The 18,971-nt window shown below is 43.1% G+C and overlaps 2 protein-coding genes across 7 annotated transcripts in view; both read left to right on the top strand.

Annotated features, from left to right (window-relative positions):
• scrn2 (secernin 2) overlaps window positions 1-12,043 on the top strand; it is a 22,063-nt gene extending 10,020 nt beyond the window's left edge. For 2 of the 4 annotated variants that reach the window (XM_019879822.1, XM_019879820.1), the window contains exons 4-10: window positions 854-1,053; window positions 1,873-2,088; window positions 3,947-4,112; window positions 8,203-8,368; window positions 9,124-9,279; window positions 9,551-11,474; window positions 11,636-12,043. In XM_019879822.1, coding sequence (XP_019735381.1) covers window positions 854-1,053; window positions 1,873-2,088; window positions 3,947-4,112; window positions 8,203-8,368; window positions 9,124-9,276 — 901 coding nt within the window. In that variant the 3' untranslated portion in view covers window positions 9,277-9,279; window positions 9,551-11,474; window positions 11,636-12,043. Of the gene's footprint in view, window positions 1-853; window positions 1,054-1,872; window positions 2,089-3,946; window positions 4,113-8,202; window positions 8,369-9,123; window positions 9,280-9,550 lie in introns of those variants that run through there. The other 2 variants (XM_019879821.1, XM_019879823.1) reach the window with 2 other exon arrangements.
• A 140-nt stretch (window positions 12,044-12,183) lies between these two features.
• Window positions 12,184-18,971, top strand: part of LOC109521761 (zinc finger protein 318-like) — a 23,740-nt gene continuing 16,952 nt past the window's right edge. For all 3 annotated transcript variants that reach the window (XM_019879829.1, XM_019879828.1, XM_019879830.1), the window contains exons 1-3: window positions 12,184-12,626; window positions 13,704-14,361; window positions 14,441-14,530. In XM_019879829.1, the coding sequence (XP_019735388.1) occupies window positions 13,744-14,361; window positions 14,441-14,530 (708 nt within the window). In that variant the 5' untranslated portion in view covers window positions 12,184-12,626; window positions 13,704-13,743. The remainder of the gene's footprint in view (window positions 12,627-13,703; window positions 14,362-14,440; window positions 14,531-18,971) is intronic.

Raw genomic sequence — 18,971 nt, 5'->3', positions numbered from 1 at the left:
TAAATCAACCATGATTTTAAACTATGTATTATCAATATTCATTATTCCAAACATGAGAAAGCATTCACCAAAAACATAACTGGAATCGAGCAAAAGGACTCCAAATCCCAACGGCCAAACCCGGAAGTGAAATGCCGGCATTATTGACTCCAGCTGTAACGCAAATTACTTGGTTCAAACAAACATTATAGTGCCACCGCAGAAACGTGACGACTGTGCAAAAATAACTACATAAAAGACGCCACTTTTACAGAAAGACTTTATACGCTATTTAAACTGCCGATTGCGAACGGAACAAACCGTGATTGAAACTAACCGTGATTCCGCTCTTTATTCGTTGCGCTAACTGTCGCCTGTTTGTGGCAGACCCGCCCTTTTAAAGCGCCAGCTTAATCCGTCAATATGCGTTTCACTGGATGGAATTTATTTGATTCCTTCGTGGTGTTTGCGTACCACTTGATACCTATGGACAAGGGATCCGAGGCTCTAATCCCTCATTGTGTCCGAGGACCGGCAACTCGAGGCATAGGCCATGGAATTGACTCCCAAGGCCAAGGCCAAGGACCAAGGACCGACTTTCGGTCCTCGAGGACCGGCTGGAGGAACACATCCCTGGTATTGATACGTGCTTTTAGCTAGATGGCAATAGATTGTGACAGCAATAATCTACAGCTTCCTTGCAGACACCTGAAGCTTTCATCCAACATTCACTCACATTAAGAATTGTTCAAAAAATCCCTGCCGTCTTTTGCTGGAAACGTTTATTCATTTGTAACCTTGACCATGTTGTACAGTATTATTTTTATGTTCAAGACAAACATGTGAAAGAAAGCCATGATTTCTTGCACCTCAGGCTGGGCCTAGAACGTGGTGACAGTGCATGGGCAGCGCTCACTGTCATCACTGGCCTGCTGGAGCGACACGGACAAGGCGGTCAAAGCAGGGAAGATTCAGAACCTTTGAGCTACCATAACACCTTTCTTCTGGTGGACCGAAATGAAGCCTGGGTGCTGGAAACAGCTGGAAGACTGTGGGTGGCACGGAAGATCTCAGGTGATTACTATTGGCTTGTTGGGCATTGTTGTCACTAAGCCATTTTTCATGAAATAATTGGTCATGTAGCAGTCACAAATTGGGCAAGTACTTATATCATTATTTTTTGAGTCTACATCACAACGACGCCAAATTCAACTTCACTGTTTTTGTCTTTCATTCATTTTCAGGCTATTGAAGCGCATAGGTGTCACAACATGTCACTGACTCATTTTGACCAATGCTGTGCATATAACTGTAGAAAAAAATGGATTTCGACAGCATGAGACATTTTAATGGAGGATTGGTTTTCCCTTCCCCATAAAATCAGCAAATTTGTAAAAAATAATGAGCAAATTTCATTGAAGGCTAAATTTACAGTGATAGTTTTGGTCTTGCTCTAAAATAAAACAAAAAACCCCTCTGGTACTCTCCTGTTTCAAAAATTACAAAACACAATGGTCTCTTGTTGTCAAGTCACATTTACTATTTATTTACAGACGCAAAACTTAATCATGTCAAGAAAAGGAAGCAAAAAGAAAAAGAAGGCAATTTTTAGTGAGGGGTATCATTGTTTTTGTCCTGGCTGGTTCTGCTTGCTTGTCATAATTATGTTGTGCCACAATTCATAAGCAAATCCTAATTTCGTTTTCAGTGGTTTATTTATTTCATTATTATTATTATTATTATTATTATTATTTATTTTTATGATTTTGGTGGGTGCGGGGACAATTTTTACTTATGTCAGTCATTTCAGTGACCCTTCTGGGGTTGTCTTATTCTTTCACGAAAGGGTATGAAGAATTGTGTCCATGTGTAAAAGCCAATTTCCCTTTTCAGAGGGAGTGACGAACATCTCCAACCAGTTGACTATCGGCACCGAGATCTCTGCAGAGCATCCAGAGCTGCGGAGCGTGGCCCGGGCACAGGGCTGGTGGGATGGTGTAGGAAAGTTTAACTTCTCACAAGTGTTCGGCCTTGAGAAGCAACCCGTCCGGATGGAGCTTGCCAAAAAGCGCTATAAGGGGGGTGCAGAGCTACTAAAGCAACATGACGGTGAGGGTTGTAGGCTTTCAAAGCACCCAGAAAAAACAACATTCGTTTTGTTTCGGGCTGTTTGCATTAAAAATGCATTCAAATCTTGAGAGATTAACTTAATGTGACATCCTATAAGCATTTGAATGCACATGTCCTACTGTTAAATGTTTCAGTACTTTTGCACAAGTTGTTCTCAAACAAAAAGCTTAATGGCAAAATTGACAACATGAATGCGTTTGATCCTTGAATCGACCAATAAATGTCCTGAATCAAGTAGAGCTGATATTTAAACAGTCGTCCTGTTCACATTTTGACATCATCAGACCAAGATGACACCCAAGAATGGCTCATCAGTATCTTGCTGTTGTGATGCTTCAAACAGGAAGTTCTCATGGAAGTGGCCACTGAGCTTAGACTGTCACAGAGTGTCATTGGCAGGTTGCAACAGAGATACAGAGAGACTGGAAGATTCACAGAAAGATGTAGAGGTGGACGTCCTTTGGCCGCATCCTATGCTGATGACCGCTACATTGTGAACAATTCCCTGAGAAACCAGAGGGTGAATGCCACTCAACTCCAGGCGCGTTTAAGGGCGGTGAGAGGCACCCAAGTGTCATGTCAGAACATTCAAAATCAGGGTGGTCGGTGTGCAAGACATCCTGCGAGGGGTACCTGACCACACCACCGGGCACAGGCGTCATCGTGTTGCATGGGCCAGGGAGCATTTACACTGGAGAAGGGACCAGTGGTCCTTAGTGCTGTTCTCTGATGAAAGTCGATTCACGTTGAGCAGAAATGATGCCCGCCAACGATGTTGGGGACGTCAAGGAGAGCACTATGCATCAGCCACTTTTGTCACCAGACTAGCTTTTGGTGGTGGCGGTGTTACTGTGTTGGCAGATGTGTCCAGTCGGTACAGAACTCTCCTACACTTTGTGAATGGTACAGTGACAAGCCCATCCTACCTGAATAACATTAATCCAGTGATTTTTTTTCCCCAACATGAGCTTAATTTTATCTTCTTGGACGACAATGCTCCAGCATCATCAGGGAAGGGCTGTTGGAGACTGTTGGACCTCTAATGGAATGGCTTGCACTTTCTCCAGACCTGAATCCTATTGAAAACCTGTGGGATCAGCTGAGTTGCTGTGTCGAGGATCGAAACGCTGCAAAAACAAAACCTCAATGATCTGAGTGGGATGCCATGCCTCAGCAGAGAATAAGTCGACTTGTGAACAGCATGAGACGCGGTTGTCAACCTGTAATTGATGCTGAAGGGCACATGATGAGTTATTGAGATGTTGAATGTTTTTGTTGTGATGCACCCATCATTATTGTTAACTTTTGTTTCAATGAATTGTTTGAGATATGGAAATCACAATTGCATCCTTCTACTTAAATGTCCTACTTTCATGATACAGTCGAACCTCGTTACAACGTACCACAAGGGACATAACAAATCTGTATGTTATAACAGTAGTCTGCCAACTCTGATGTATAATACAGTATGAATGTTTATAGATGTAACAAAATGATCATGTAATCCATTATAAACTTGGAAAATTGTGTACTGTATATGACGAAAAAATTATTTTATAAGACCTGAAACAACTGGCCATCGGGAACTTCGAAAAAATATGATAATTTTACCAAATGGCAGTCCTGGGCATCATGGCCACCCCCTTTCGATGCATGACAGCTCCCCACCTGCACATCTAAGATTGTAAACTTGAATGGGTTTGCTTGTCTTTCCCTGACATTGTCATGGGGTAGAAAGACTTTGGAAAACTGTGTTGACTACTTACAGTATTCTCTGTGCTAAACTTGTACGATTGGATTATGCAGTAATAAACAAGTTTTTTCCTGTATTTTTTAGGTTCTGTTACAGCAGAAGTGATGATGTCTATTCTGAGGGACAAGCCCAGTGGCATCTGCATGGACTCTGGGGGGTTTTGCACCACAGGCAGTATGGTGTCGATACTCCCCAGAGACGCCAGCCTGCCCTGCATCCACTTCTTCACTGCTACTCCAGACCCCTCCCGGTTTGTCATCTACAAAACCCCCAAATTACCCAAACACATATTCCAAACATACTGAAAACAACAACAACAACATTCAGACCCTAAAATAGACAAGAAAGAAATAGCAAAAACCGGAGGGAAAAAAAACCTCTCGGCCGGTAAGCTAGGTTTTTGGCAATTTATATGACGAGACTAAAGGCCTTTGGATTGGCAGACTGGGGTGGTGGTCCCACTTTTTAAAAAGGGCAACCGGAGGGTGTGTTCCGACTATAGAGGGATTACACTCCTCAGCCTCCCTGGTAAGGTCTATTCAGGGGTGTTGGCGAAGAGGGTCCGTCAAGAAGTTGAGCCTCAGATTGAGTAAGAGCAGTGTGGTTTTCGTCCCGGCCGTGGAACTGTGGACCAGCTCTACACCCTTAGCAGGGTCCTCGAGGGTACGTGGGAACTCGCCCAACCAGTCTTCATGTGCCTTGTGGACTTGGAGAAGGCGTTTGACCGTGTCCCTCGGGGAGTTCTGTGGGGGGTGCTTCGGGAGTATGGAGTACTGAACCCCCTGATACGGGCTGTTCGGTCCCTATACTACCGATGTCAAAGTTTGGTTCACATTGCCGGCAGTAAGTCGGAATCGTTTCCAGTGAGGGTTGGACTCCGGCAGGGCTGCCCTTTGTTGGCGATTCTGTTCATCACCTTTAGGGACAGAATTTCTAGGCGCAGCCGGAGCGTTGAGTGGGTCCGTTTTGGTGGCCTCAGTATTGCATCTCTGCTTTTTGCAGATGATGTGGTACTTTTGGCTCCTTCAAGCAGGGCCCTGCAACTCTCACTGGAGCGTTTTGCAGCCGAGTGTGAAGCGGTAGGGATGAAAACCAGCACCTCCAAATCTGAAACAATGGTCCTCAGTCGGAAAAGGGTGGAGTGCCCTCTCTGGGTCGGGGAGGAGATCTTGCCCAAAGTGGAGGAGTTTAAGTATCTTGTGGTCTTGTTCACGAGTGAGGGCAGGAGGGAGCGAGAGATCGACAAGCGGATCGGTGCAGCGTCTGCTGTGATGCGGACTTTGTATCGGTCTGTCGTGGTAAAGAAGGAGCTGAGCCAAAGGGCGAAGCTCTCAATTTACCAGTCGATCTACGTCCTAACCCTCATCTATGGTCACGAGCTATGGGTCGTGACCGAAAGAACGAGATCCCGGATACAAGCGGCCGAAATGAGTTTTCTCCTCAGGGTGTTCGGGCTCTCCCTTAGAGACAAGGCGAGAAGCTTGGAGGTGTTTAGAGTCGAGCCGCTTCACCTCCACATCGAGAGGAGCCAGATGAGGTGGCTCGGGCATCTGATTTGGATGCCTCCTGGACGCCTCCCTGGTGAGGTGTTCCGGGCAAGTCCCACTGGCAGGAGACCCCAGGGACGACCCAGCACATGCTGGAGAGACTATGTAACCCAGCTGGCCTGGGAACGCCTCGGGATCCGCCGGGAAGAGCTCGAAGAAGTGGCTGGGGAGAGGGAAGTCTGGGCTTCCTTACTAAAGCTGCTGCCCCCGCGACCCGGCCCCGGATAAGCGGCGGAAAATGGATGGATGGATGGAGACTAAAGGCTGTTCACATATTGAAGCTTTGAGTCTCTTGGTATTACCCACATGTAAAATTAGGAACAACAGATATGAGAAACAGCAGCTCTCTAAAGAGTGCTGTATGTAATCTGTACTATGTATTTGTGAAAACCATTTTTGAAATGATTAGAAAAAGCAGAGATGGGCACTTGACCCGATTTTGTCGGTCTGTCCTCTGTCCTCCGTCTGCGCGCGGGGCACCATTCCATCATCGTCCCTACACCCTTATTCATGAAAGAATCATCCTCCATCCCTGTCTGTCGTGGTCCTTTTAAAGCGCTTTCATTTTTACATTTCACCAATCCGCCATCGAAAAAAAGGCCGTGCATGACACCGTGGGGGAGAGGATAACGGCAGAGGTTTCATAATTCATCAACATTATTTATAGCTGGCTAATTTTCTATTCCATTTACCTTACGGGCATCCACTTCTGGGTTAACAGTTTGACAACCCGCTTGCCTCCACACGTTCTTTGTGCACTTGTCCCCCACATAGCTATGTTTTACACAGTGAGCAGATCTGAACTCTCAGTTAAAGGGCCAATACACGCAACAGGATTACAAGATTTCATTCTGCTCTGAGGGCAAATATTTGAATTCTACACACGCATTTGCACACCCACTCGATCCGCTATTCAAGTCGGCACTCTTTTAAAACTAGCAATAAAAAAAAAGTGTCCAACAGGCTAGCGCACAATTTGATTTATTGTGCAACAATGTGGACCACTTTACACATGAAAATATATTTTATTATTTATTAATTTTTTCTTCATGTTCACCCTTTGCTACTTTTCCTCCTTGGTGGTATACCCCAAGAGGGACTTGTTACCCTTGAGGAAGACCAGCTTGTCAAAGCTGGCACTGGCCAGGGTTGTCCCCCTTGGCCGGAAGATGTTGCTGGCTGTTGAAAAAAAAAAAAACCTCTCCATAGCAGCGCAGCAAGGAAATGGGGTGCTATATTGTCCACCCATGCCTCCCTGTGCTCCGCCGGCGCGTTTCCAACGCAGTACGCGGGGGTGGGTGATCAGTGGCGTCTTTGAAACGTTGCAAGGTACTTTTTGTCCGAAGCACATTTCACCCGAGTAGGTTGAAATTAACTTTTGGCTGCCTTGCATCGAAAACGTGCATAGTTCGTCACACGCATGCCCATGAATAATCAGACGCAGCCGAATTTAAAAAAAAAAAAAACAAAACACCCACATATGGTGCGGAATGGGACCATCTACACAGCCAGCTTTCTGAACAGACTGTATTGTTTACAACAGTTTCAGTGGCAACCAAGATAGCACTTCGCTGCCAACACAATCACTGTCGGTCACCACACTGACTGGCGATGTGGAAATTTTTGGGATGGAGGTGCGTGTTTCTCTCATTCGTTCGTAAAATGGGTGCCTGTAGGTACTTGACCCTGTTCGGGACGATTACAGGGTCGGACGAAAACCCACTTCTATCCTTGGTTTAGTCTTTCCTTTCTAAAAAAAACTTCGTGTCCTCCGTCCCCAAAATGGGCGTCCGTCTGGGATGGACGGAGGGACCGTTTCATCCCAGGGACAGAATTCCCATCTCTGAGAAAAGCTTTGTTTATTTAAATCCACACGGAAAAAAAAATAAATCAAGATTTTAAAAAAGCTATGCAATTCAGCAGTTTCCTTGTTCACAGTTTGCTTGCTGCTGCGTTACAATGGAGATTGGGAAAAAGCCGACAAACTAATTTGTTCCTATTCATAATACTAAATTAAGAGAAAGCTCAAACAGATACAAAATAGCATTGTTGCTCTTCCATTACAACAGGCACCAATCAATTGGGGCGGCATCAACAGAACTAGGCAAGCCACCACTGCACAATGCACACTTGTAGCGTGTGGGGTTCTGCCATAACATTTCATGAGTTGGTGAGTCTCGGCCACTGGCTTTGTTGCGTGGTGTGGAGATGTCCCAACTGGGCCGCTTCTCCGAGTTGCTGCCAATGGGTGCGACTTGTTGTCTTCACCCTTGGTGTCCGAAGCCCTTTGGCAGCCGCCCCAACTCGCCGCTCATGAGCCGGGCGACTGCCAAGGCTCCGGGCTGCAGCTTCGGATGCCAGAGAGTGACGACGATGAGATGAAGGTGGCAGCAACATTTTTACTACAATCTTCACTATTTCATCCATTGATACGTATGAAATCATAAATATGGTTAAGTATTGTTGTAAAACGCACTATGCGTGCTATATATACTGTATTTTTATGAATTGGTGTATCGCAAAATAAACGCCTACATTTGTTGGCCAATCAGACATCAGTGATGTCGCGGCCCTGCTCAGCCTACATATTATAACCACCTTGGAGGAGGCTTTGAAAAGCAGTTCCACTGTAACCGCAAGGCCCTGAAAAACTGTAATGGAGCTCGACTACTCAGGAACGGATACAATGCAAAAGTGGCTTTTGACTGTGCTTCAGCATTAGTGAGTTTATTTGTTTTTCCTTTCTCCATTTTTGTCATATTTCCCTACCCCCATCCTCCTTTGCACTCCCAGGTCCATATTCAAACCTTATATCTTCTCTGAGGATTACACCCCCGTGCTTCAGGTGGTCTCCCCGCACTTTGGGCCTGTCAGGGAGCAGCCGCGCTCTCAAGTGGATCGCAGACATGACCTTTACAAGGCTCACCAGGAGGCACTTAACACCATGAAGACTGATCCGGTATGTCAATTGCATGTCTAGTAGTTGAAAAAGCAAAGTACAGAATAACACTGACTGAACCTCCTTGTAAAGATAGAAAATAAAGAAATTGGTTTACTTTACACATAAAATGGGCAGGACCACTGGTTAGCATGACTGCCTCGCAGTGCAGAGGTGAAAGGGTTCAATTCCAGAGTTTGTATGTTTTCCCCATGCCTGCGTGGGTTGTCTCTGGGTCCTCCGGTTTCCTCCCACATTCCAAAAGAACATACATGGCAGGTTGATTGGGCACTCCAAATTGTCCTGAGGTGTGATTGTGAGTGTGAATGGTTGTTTGTCTATCTGTGCCCTGCGATTGGCCAGCAACCAGTTCAGGGTGTACCTCACCTATTGCCTGTAGACAGCTGGGAGGAGAAGCGGATTAGAAATGGATGGATAGATGGATAAACATACAATGCATTGCTCACATGTACAAGTACACCAAACTTAAACAAACAGTAGTAAATATTCAAAGAAGAAGGATCATTGTTCAGTGTTTTGTCGAATATTGGCATAAGCTACAAACAACTGCGTGTATTTGACACACAATAAGTGCAACATCCATTGTGTTATTATGTAATGACTCGAGGAAAACATTTGAAATATTTATAGAAACAATTTAGCAAGGTTGCATATTCCTGCCAACAAACAAACCAAAAAAAACAAAAAAACAGGACGCATAATAATGAGTCCAATTTTTCATGTTTGTTGTATATCTCTTTTCTTTCTCTGGGCAGGACAAGGGCTTAGCCATCTATGGGATTCTGAGGAACCTCGAATCGCAGTGTTTGAGTGAGATTTCAGCCATGTTGAGTGGAGAGATACCAGGCGATGAACTGGGAAATTTGTTTTTTGATTGTGTGGACACAGAGATCAAGTTCTATCAATGACAGGTGGGAGAAGCGGCTGGTTTGAAACTAAATTTTCTAGTACACTTTGGAAGATTGGGCTGTTCAACAACTTTCCTGACAGGAGATTAAAAATGACAATCTTCATCAAATATTAACTCTGTACATTTAGTTATGAACAACAACAATAGAGCACCCACCCGATCAAGTTGGAACTGTTAGTCAGGTTAAAGGTCACTGTTTATGGTGTCAGCGTCTTAATCTCTGTGTGTTCATGAAGCTGTCATGTATGATGATCAACTGTTTTGTCTTATAGCGACTTCAACCAGCTCATTTCTACCAGTGCAGAGTGTAAGGAAAGGCCACGGAGAGCCTCTAGGAACGTTTATCCTCCAACTTGCCTCTGCCTCACTGTATACATTGCTGATACCATTATATCATCACTTAGGACTAGATGTTTTAAAATGTCTGATCATCATTTCAACCTGGGAGCAATGACCTCTGTAGTGTTAAGAATGCGGTAGATGGCACATGCAGTAATGTAGCAGTGGTTTTACATTTCACTCTTGTATGGGGTATGTTGAAAGTAGGATTTGTTGTTGGAAAACAATGGGTTTTCATGCGATGGCAACATGGACAACATGAAATGAAGACTGCTTAGAATGACACCTGTTTGGGTTCTATGTCTCAACAACAACAGAGGAAGCAAAACGAGTTCGAGGAAATCAGCAAAGCGGAAGGACGGTCACCATAGTCTAAATTAACTTTTTTTTTTTGCAAAGTATGAGAAAATAGCATGAAGTGTAAATTTCCTATATTTTATTGCTGAAGTCAACTGCACATTTTCAAGGTAGAAAAAAAAAACGGCTGTTGTGGTCAAAAGTGCTTCTTGGTGTTAGAGGAAACAAATACATGAAGAATTGTGAAATTGTGAAACATGGAAAATAGAGAAGATTAAATAAAATAACATTTATTACCAGAGATGGGCACTTTACCCTATTTTGCTGGTCCGGCCTCCGTCCGCGACCTGGGTACCCTTCCGTCATCGACCCAACGTCCTTATTCATATACTGTCATAATCAACCCCTCGTCCTTTTAAAGCGCTTCTGTCCCTCTAAATAAACCCTACCGTACCTAAACATAATGAGGAAAAAAAAGTGAAAAAAAAGGCTTCTTCCAACTACTATTCCTCTGCTTGACTGACCTGCCTTGACAGAGATTTACAGGTATTTACATAGGTTGTGCAACAGGTTTCGAGATATGCCAACAGAGTCTGCATAAAGTGCCCAACTATCAATTTGTGACTGGAAAACGGTTCGCAATAGTTACCATACACAAATCAAGCACTAGCTAACATTCACTGGTGGGGGAAAGGCTGGAGAGGAGAAACAGTGCAAGCGGCGTGCTTTTTAAATAGGTCAGTGGACCCACTCCTGAACCAATCGCATGCTGGCAATCAGGTAGGGCTTCATGGCGCGGACACGGTGCTCCTGGAGGAGGATGAGCATGGTGTTGATCACCCAATTTGCTACTTTTCTAAAAATGTTTAAAAACACCAGTTTCACTACAGCACCATTGAAAAAAAAGGACTGGCATTGTTATTGGCTTTACAGTATTTTGAAGTATACATTGGGTCCAGCTCTAGTCCAACTGTGATATTTTCTGACCTCGAGCCTCTTATGTTTTTGTCTCGGATGCAGAATAGTAAACCAACGCCTGACGTGCTGGTCCTTATTACGCCAAGATTTCAATACTGACATTTGTTATAAAGAGAGAATAGGGGGTAAATGTCAGATTTTTGTCGCGTTTGTTGACAATGTTGGTAATTTGTTTTGTATCTATGTTGTGCTGCTATGTCCTCTCTCTTCTTAGTGTGTGTGTGTATTTGTGTTTGATTGAATGGATGAGGAGCTGTCTGCTCCTCAAATTGGGTGATAAACACCATGCTCATCCTCCTGCAGGAGCACCGTATCAAAGAATACTGCATCCATGTGAAAAAAACAAGAAAAAAAAATCACAAAAATGGCTACATTTTCTCTTAGATGTGGGGGTGGCCAGAGAGTTACAAGGGGCCCTTGAACAATGGCGTTTTCGCAGTAGAGATGGAAAATGCCGTGGAAAAAAATCAATGTATTCAAGTTCGACAGACTTAGCATGTGGCAGCCTAAGATAGCTGCCGGTAGCTTCACAAGTAAACTGCATTGTTTGTCCATCCAAAAGTAGGTCTGTGATTCCAGCTCGTCATTGCCCACTTTGAAGTGTAGTCTAGTAGATATATAGTCGAAAAAATATTTTAGTAGAAATACAACAAGAACTCTTTAGAATTCAGATGGTTGATTAGTCGGTGGTGTTTAAACTTAGTAAATCAGAAATTAAAGGTATTGTGAAACAGAAAATGAAGGAAAAGTGGCAAAAGCAAAGGGACAAAGGAAATGGAGATGATATAACAGAATACAGAGGAAATGTGAAATGAGGAAAGTGGGGAACAGAAAGGATGAAAAAACAGAAGCCTGTTTAGAATGGACAAGCAAGATAGAGGTAAATGTACCTATGGGGAATTTCAATCAGTTAAGCATGTCTTATTTTGGGTGTGAGAGGTTTAGGTTGAGAGATATTTGATCGTAAGATTATTGAGGGTCGCGGGCGTGCTGGAGCCTATCCCAGCTGTCTTCAGGCATTGGGTCTGGTACACCCTGAACTGGTCACTAGCCAATAGCAGGGCACACATAGATGAACAATCATTCACGCTCATGCTCACTCCTATGGACAATTTAGAGTGTTCCATTAAGCTGTTGTTGATTTTTTTTTTACTTAATTTAATGTATTATTATTATTATTATTATTATTATTATTTTTAATATGGGAGGAAACCGGAGTGCCAAGAGAAAACCCACACAGGCAGGCCGGAGCCGGAATCAGTTGCTCACTAAGCCGCCCCATTCAAAATCTATTTTCGTAATTTTCCAATGCAGAAACCAGAGTACAGTACAGTACTGTACTTGTATTTGCAGTTAAGACTGTTGCTTCATGTTCTTTATTTAGAAGTTTTGTTTAAAACCCGCCCTGGCTCTTTTTTGTTTATCTCTCTTCATACTGTATATGTATTGATAACTTGTTTGGCTTGTTTTCTGTGATTTGTAATCTGATTTGTACAATGAAGATTGTTCAAAAGAAGGAAGAAGAAGGCACTCCATCCAATAGGCGGCGATAGAGGCGTAATATCAACAGACTTCATCCGATTGTTTACAGCGCTTCAAACGGTGCGTTGGCGTTCACCACTGCCATCAGTATAACCTTGCAATTTGAGTGCAAATCATTTGCTTTTGTTCAATTATCGAGTGACCACGAGTGGCCCGTCTTCAATTGTCACCCAAGTGTTGTCGGACGGAAAGGTAATTTGTGAAATCCAAGTTAATTTGTGAAATGCTAAGTGCCGAGTATTGCTAGCTAACCTGGTCTCCTAACTGATCTTTAACGTCATAGAATGCAGCTCAAAGTTAACTGGAACCGAGCAATAGTTGCGGGATAAATGATTCTGTAATTAGTAATGTTATTACCTGAGTTTCGAGCCGACGAATGCAAATGCAAAGCTTCAGAGCCCATAGTAAGGATCTGTGTAAAATTGTATAAATTCATTGATTTACACGAGGTCAGCATTATTAGACTTTATTTTAAAGGCAGAGAAAACCCACGCAGGCTCGGGGAGAACATGCAAACTCCACACAAGAAGGTTGGAGCTGGGAACGAACCCTCCACTTATGCACTGGGAGGCAGACGTCCTAACCAGTTCACCCCCATGCCGCCTAAGGCATAAAAATAACGTCTTTAATAGGCATTTATTGAAATTCACAGAGGAAGCAATGGAAAATATGAGCAGTGGCGGGTCGGCATAACATCACAAACGGCCTTGCCTGTGGACAGTCCAAAATATGTGGGTGTGGGTCACACAATTTACATCACATTTGGCAGAAGCATAGAAAAACAGAAAATAAAGATGCACTTATGAATTTGAAAAATAGTTCTATTCGCCTTAAGGTTTTTGAGGTGTATTTGTCAACTATAGATTCTGGAAATTAGTCAAGTATTATAGCGCATGTACTTGCACTTTATAAAAATTTTGAAGTTGTGATCAAGACCATGACGTGGTTCTACATCATCAGTAGCTGTGTTTAGTGGTAAGGTGAATAATACAAATGCAGTGATACATGGAAAACAATGTTTTCATCTCTCACCATCAAGAGTGTGGCTGCTTGTGACAGCCAGTCAGCGGCGGATACACACAAACTGTGCCTCCCAATGATAACTGTAATATATACTTAACCTCCCATTGAATGTCGGTAAATGCTTGAATGGAAGCACAGCAACCTGGGATTGAACGTGGGGTTCTTGAAATAATTCATTTGACAATGGTGTGTTTGTCTTCCTCCAATCTACACTTTTAATCCGGGTTCACTTTTCTTCCCCTGTAGTTTTTGCCGTTGTGTCACATGCTGGAGTTGCCGCGTGAAGATGCACTCAAAAAGACCTGAGTATGGCCAAAGGCAGACCCATGGTGACAGAGACAGAAGATGGAGGGATGAATATGATAAAAGACAGGAAGAGAGGTATGAATACCATCGAAATGGACAATGGGATTCCTATCATCATCATGGTCGAAGTGGTTCTGGCAGAACAGAGAGAAGCAGCATAAGTACAGACTACAGCGACTCCCCTCAAAAACGGTACTCTAAAGACTCCCTGGTCAGAGACAGAGATGCAGATAGGAGGAGCCCAGTGAGGGGACGCTTGTCCTCTCCGGACAGGAGGATTGCTGAAAAGAAAAGGCGAAGGTTCACAGATGACAGCCGCGATGCCTACAGCTACGGATTTGAGCCTGATGGCAAAAAATATAGGCAGTCGCCAGATCATTTTCCAAGGGATTATAAACATCCGTTGCCTCAGGAAGTCAGAAGGAGTATGCAAGATTCTAGAATCCATCACAGACATGAAGAGTTTACTTCCAGGTACCACCAGCCCTATGATTCCAGTCAGAGACAGCTGTCGACGCATAACAAAGCGAGAGAGGATCAAGGAAGAAATCACAGTTGCTCACCGGAAAGGAACCTTCCCCAAGATGACTCAAAAAAGGTAAAACATTTGGATCCAGAGTGAGAAATGATCAATTTTTCATTTGTAATAATGTAATCTGATTTATGTCGGTGAATAGAGAGATGTCAAATCCAGAGAAAGGAAGAATAGCTCTCCTGCATACGGTACGGATCGAGCAAGGAATTATTTGGATGCATCTAAAAGACAGGTAAGTTGATCTCACACAAGGCAAGTCTTACTACAATACGAAAAACACTTAATGAAACATTGTTGGCATTTAAGTCCCAAACCTGGCACCCAATGCAGCGAAGCAGTTGTTGCATAACTCAAAACAAACTGCTGTGTCGAAGTTTGCCTTCACAAAGATAAGAATGCTCAGTCTGCAGTACAGCATGACAGAAAGTGCACTTTTATATCATTTCAAAGTCAGCAAACAACGTCCAACTTGAATACAAGTGGCTTACTGATGATTTGGAACAAATTTGCTGGAGCTGTGCTTGGATGCACACACGCACACATGCACGCACGCAGGCACGTGTGTGTGTGTGTGTGTGTGTGTGTGTGTGTGTGTGTGTGTGTGTGTGTGTGTGTGTGTATATATATATACACACACACACAAGTGCACTTTTTTCTTCCGTTCCCATGAGTGTATAAATCTAAATCTATTAAACATTCTTAATATGATGAGAAATATAAAAAAATATTTCTAATCCTCATCTTAAAAAAAAAAAAAAGACATTACATGTTTTGGTGTTAATCTGTTAATTCGCTTAACCCGTTCATGCACCCTGTAACCTGATAACATGATAAGCTGTCCACTTTAGTAACCGCTTTCCTTGAAAGGGTTAATGCGTTGCATTAGTTTATGGTCCGATCCGTCACGTCAAATAAGGCAGCGGCGCTGATGTATGCAGCAGCAAGTAAACTCGGCTAAGGTGGCGAGTGAATGAATGCATTCACAAGTGCTTAGTTTTTCTTTTTTCTTTTTAACAGTCTCAAACAAGTCTTGGTATTGTCTATCACTTTGTCTTCTCAATTAAATTCCCAAGTGACATGAAGCTAACTTGATGTGTAGCCAGTTCAACTGTGCTGTTCTGTTAGTGATGTCTGTAGTATTCAGAGTGACAGACGAAGTTAGTGGTTGCGTCTCTTATTGTAAAGTATTTTCTTTTTCTTGATTTTGTCAAAACACAATCCTTGATTCAGAGATGAAAGTCCTCCGGATTTTCCCGGAATTCCGGGTTTTTCAAATTTTTATGAAAATCTCTCCGGAGAATTGAGGAAAATTTGCCTAAAATTAATCCGGATATTAGTTGACAGCATTGAACGAAGACGCGTTTGAGTTCGTTGTTTTGCTTTCACGAGTGTAGCCATATTGAGGCTCTTACACGAGTAACAGTTAAAAGATTTTTGTTTGTGTAATAATGACACAAGATATGATGGCATTTGACTTGTGCTTTTGTAGAACGAATGGCAACTCGCAACAACAGTTGCAAGCAGAACTTTGCCTCTTGGGTAATACCATCTCAACTAGAACGGGGGTGTTGTTCCCAAACAATTTTCGTCTCTTTATGAACACACTTGTTCTACCCCAGTGGAATGAATAAAAGACGCCGTGGCCAAGACAGTTTTTGTCGTGAAAAATATATTTGGACAAAAAGGGAAACATACAGATTGGCAGAAAAATGTGTCCGTCTGACTTCGAGTGTCGTCTCGGCTAGCTTAGCTGTTGTCGTGTGTGACGTCGGGTGTGTGACGTCGTTGCGTCGGCGCTGATTGGTTGAAATCAAAAGATGCGCTTGCGTACATGTTCGCGCTGAAGCACGCACAGCAGAGAGCAGCGGACTATCTACTGCTGAGGCTCGCTTAGCTTGAGTGGCGTCGCCACAACAGTAATACCCTTGCCTCGCATTCTCATGGCCTCGCCATATCTCGGAGATTTCGAAATTTCGGCGAGAACGGAAGCCACAAAGGGTGCACGTGTGCACACAAAAGGAAGATTAATCATTGAATGTTGAGTATTTGAATAGCGTTTTGTGTAAACTAATTCATGCGTGATCAGCCAGGTGTGTGTGCGCGCGCGCGCGCATGTGTGTGTGTGTGTGTGTGTGTGTGTATGTATATATATTTTTTTTCCCGGAATTTTCAGAAAAGTCCACTTCCATCTCTGTTGATTCTTCTTTTTGTAATCATCTTCAGAACCTCTCACATAATATTCGCTTCGTTGGGCGGCATCTACTCTCCCCGTTTTAACGTAGTGGTGGATATTAGGTTTGTGGCACATAGCGACACGAAAATAAGGACTTTTCTTTCATTCTTCAAATAAAAAAATGCAACTAAAACAGCATGATTTGGCACCTCGTATACATTTGAAACCAGAAGTTTACATATGCTATATCAAAAAAGAGAAGTTCTCTTTTCCTCACTGTCTGACATGATCCCAGAATAAGCTTTTCCTTTTTTCGGTCAAGTTGGTTTACTAAAATTATTTCAATTTGCTTCATGCCATAATCATGAGAAAATCTTTTTTTTTTCTTCTTTTTTACAATTTTTCATTGCCCTCTTCAAAGTCCAAAATTATATATAGGAAGATTACTTTGCCTTTAAAAAAGAACTTTGAAAACAGATGATGTCATGTCTTTGGAAGGTTCTGATTAGTTTGAGGACAACATTTGAGATAATTAGAGCCACGCTTGTGGGTATATTTGAAGGCACACCTGAGACACACTGCTTCTTTGTGTCACATCATGAGGAAGTCCAAAGAAATCAGTCAAGATATCAGGGAGTCAGTCGTGGACTTGCCCAAGTCTGGTTCATCCTTGGCTGCAGATTCCAGATCCCTGAGGGCTTGCGTTCATCTATTCAGACAATAATACATTCGTATAAACCTCATGGGACTATCCAGCCACTATAATGCTGAGGAAGCAGATGGGTTCATTGTCACCGAGATAAACGTGCTTTGCTCTGAATTGTGCGCATCAACCCAAGAACAAAACCAAAAGATTTTGTGAGATGCTGGCTGAAGCGAGTTAGTGTCATTATCCACCTGATACCATGACTCTTTAGGTCATGTTGGCAAATAGAAGCCATTACTCCACAAGAAACAAACAAAAAATATTGATCACAGTCTGCAAATGCACACAGGAACAAAGACCTTCATTTTTTGGAGACATGTCATGTGGTCTGACGAAACAAAAATTGGAACTGTTTGGCCAATTATGAGCATCGTTGGATTTGAAGAAACAAACTGGGGAAGCTGACAAGCTCTATAACACCAGCCCACCTGTTAAATACAGGGCTTGCAGCATCATGTTCTGGGTTTGTTTTGCTTAGGCAGGGACCGGTGCACTTCACAAAATAGATGGTGTCACAAGGAAAGAATATTATGTGGAAATACAGACATCAGCCAGGAAGTTAAAGGTCGCGTGCAGATGGGTCTTCCCAATGTATAATGACTTGAAGCATACTGCCAAATCTGTGAAAAGGATAGCGGTGAATGTTTTCGGTTGGCCATCACAAAACCCTGATCACACTCGTATTAAAAATGTAAGAGCAGAGCTGAAACAGCATGTGCGAGCAAGGCGACTTGCAACCTTGACTCAGTTAGACCATTTCTCTCGGGAGCAATGGACCACAATTCCTGGCAAATATTGTGAGAAGCTTTGTGGAAGGATTTCCAGAACGCTTGACCCAAGTCATACAATTTAAGGACAATGTCATCAAATAATAATGAAATGTATGTAAACTTCTAATTCTGAAGAAAATAATTGTTTACAAACAAAAAAAAACATTCTCATGATTCTGGTATTGAGCAAATGGAAGTAATTTTGATCATCATAAATGACCTGGAACAGGAAAAGCTTAGTTTGACACGATAAATGTCGTACATGGGGGGGGGGGGGTCTTTTTATGTCGTGTATGCGAAATTCAGTCATAGCACAAGCCAAAGTCATGACGAGTCTTGCATAAGTTTTGGCCTAGCAAGCCTTCAAATTTGTGGCAGAAGTCTGACTTGTAATAATTAAAACAGGTACGTTTGTAAATGCTTGTGGAGGCTCTCAGTCGTACAAGAAAGTTCCATCGTAGAAAGGGTTCTGTCAGTCGTCATCTGTACCTGTGGGTAAAAAACAAAACAAAAAAGGACGTTTCGCTTCTCTCACGTCCTTTTTTGTTTTGTTTTTTGTTTTTTACCCACAGGTACAGATGACGACTGACAGAACCATTTCTACGATACGTTTGTAAATGGTAAACCATGAAGTTGGGGTTTCATTGTATTTTGGTCCTCTTTCCAAATTAGGCAACCAAAGTATGACAGTTAGGTGTGTATTACCGAAAAGCAAAACCACCAAAATACCGTAAGGCGGAGAAAAAAAGAGTCGTGTGTTTCCGGTAACCCGACCGACCGAGAATTTCTACGTCGAAAAAAAACTTTACTGTCGGCATTTTTTTCAAACAACCCTCTACATTTTTGTGTAGAGGGTTTACATCGGTGCAAACTCTCACAATATTCACGTTGAGCGCGTGCATGCGGCTGAGGAGGACGGCGTGCCCCGGCCCCCTGAGTCCGGAGCGGGGAGAAAACTAAATAGGTGGCGGCGGGGCGGCGCGGGGGTAGGGGACGGTGTCGGGTGCGGGGTTGGTCGGTGCGC

Source organism: Hippocampus comes, unplaced genomic scaffold, assembly GCF_001891065.2.
Source record: "Hippocampus comes isolate QL1 unplaced genomic scaffold, H_comes_QL1_v1.1 scaffold158, whole genome shotgun sequence".
Lineage (NCBI taxonomy): Eukaryota > Metazoa > Chordata > Actinopteri > Syngnathiformes > Syngnathidae > Hippocampus > Hippocampus comes.
This window is presented reverse-complemented; position numbering and strand designations above follow the sequence as displayed.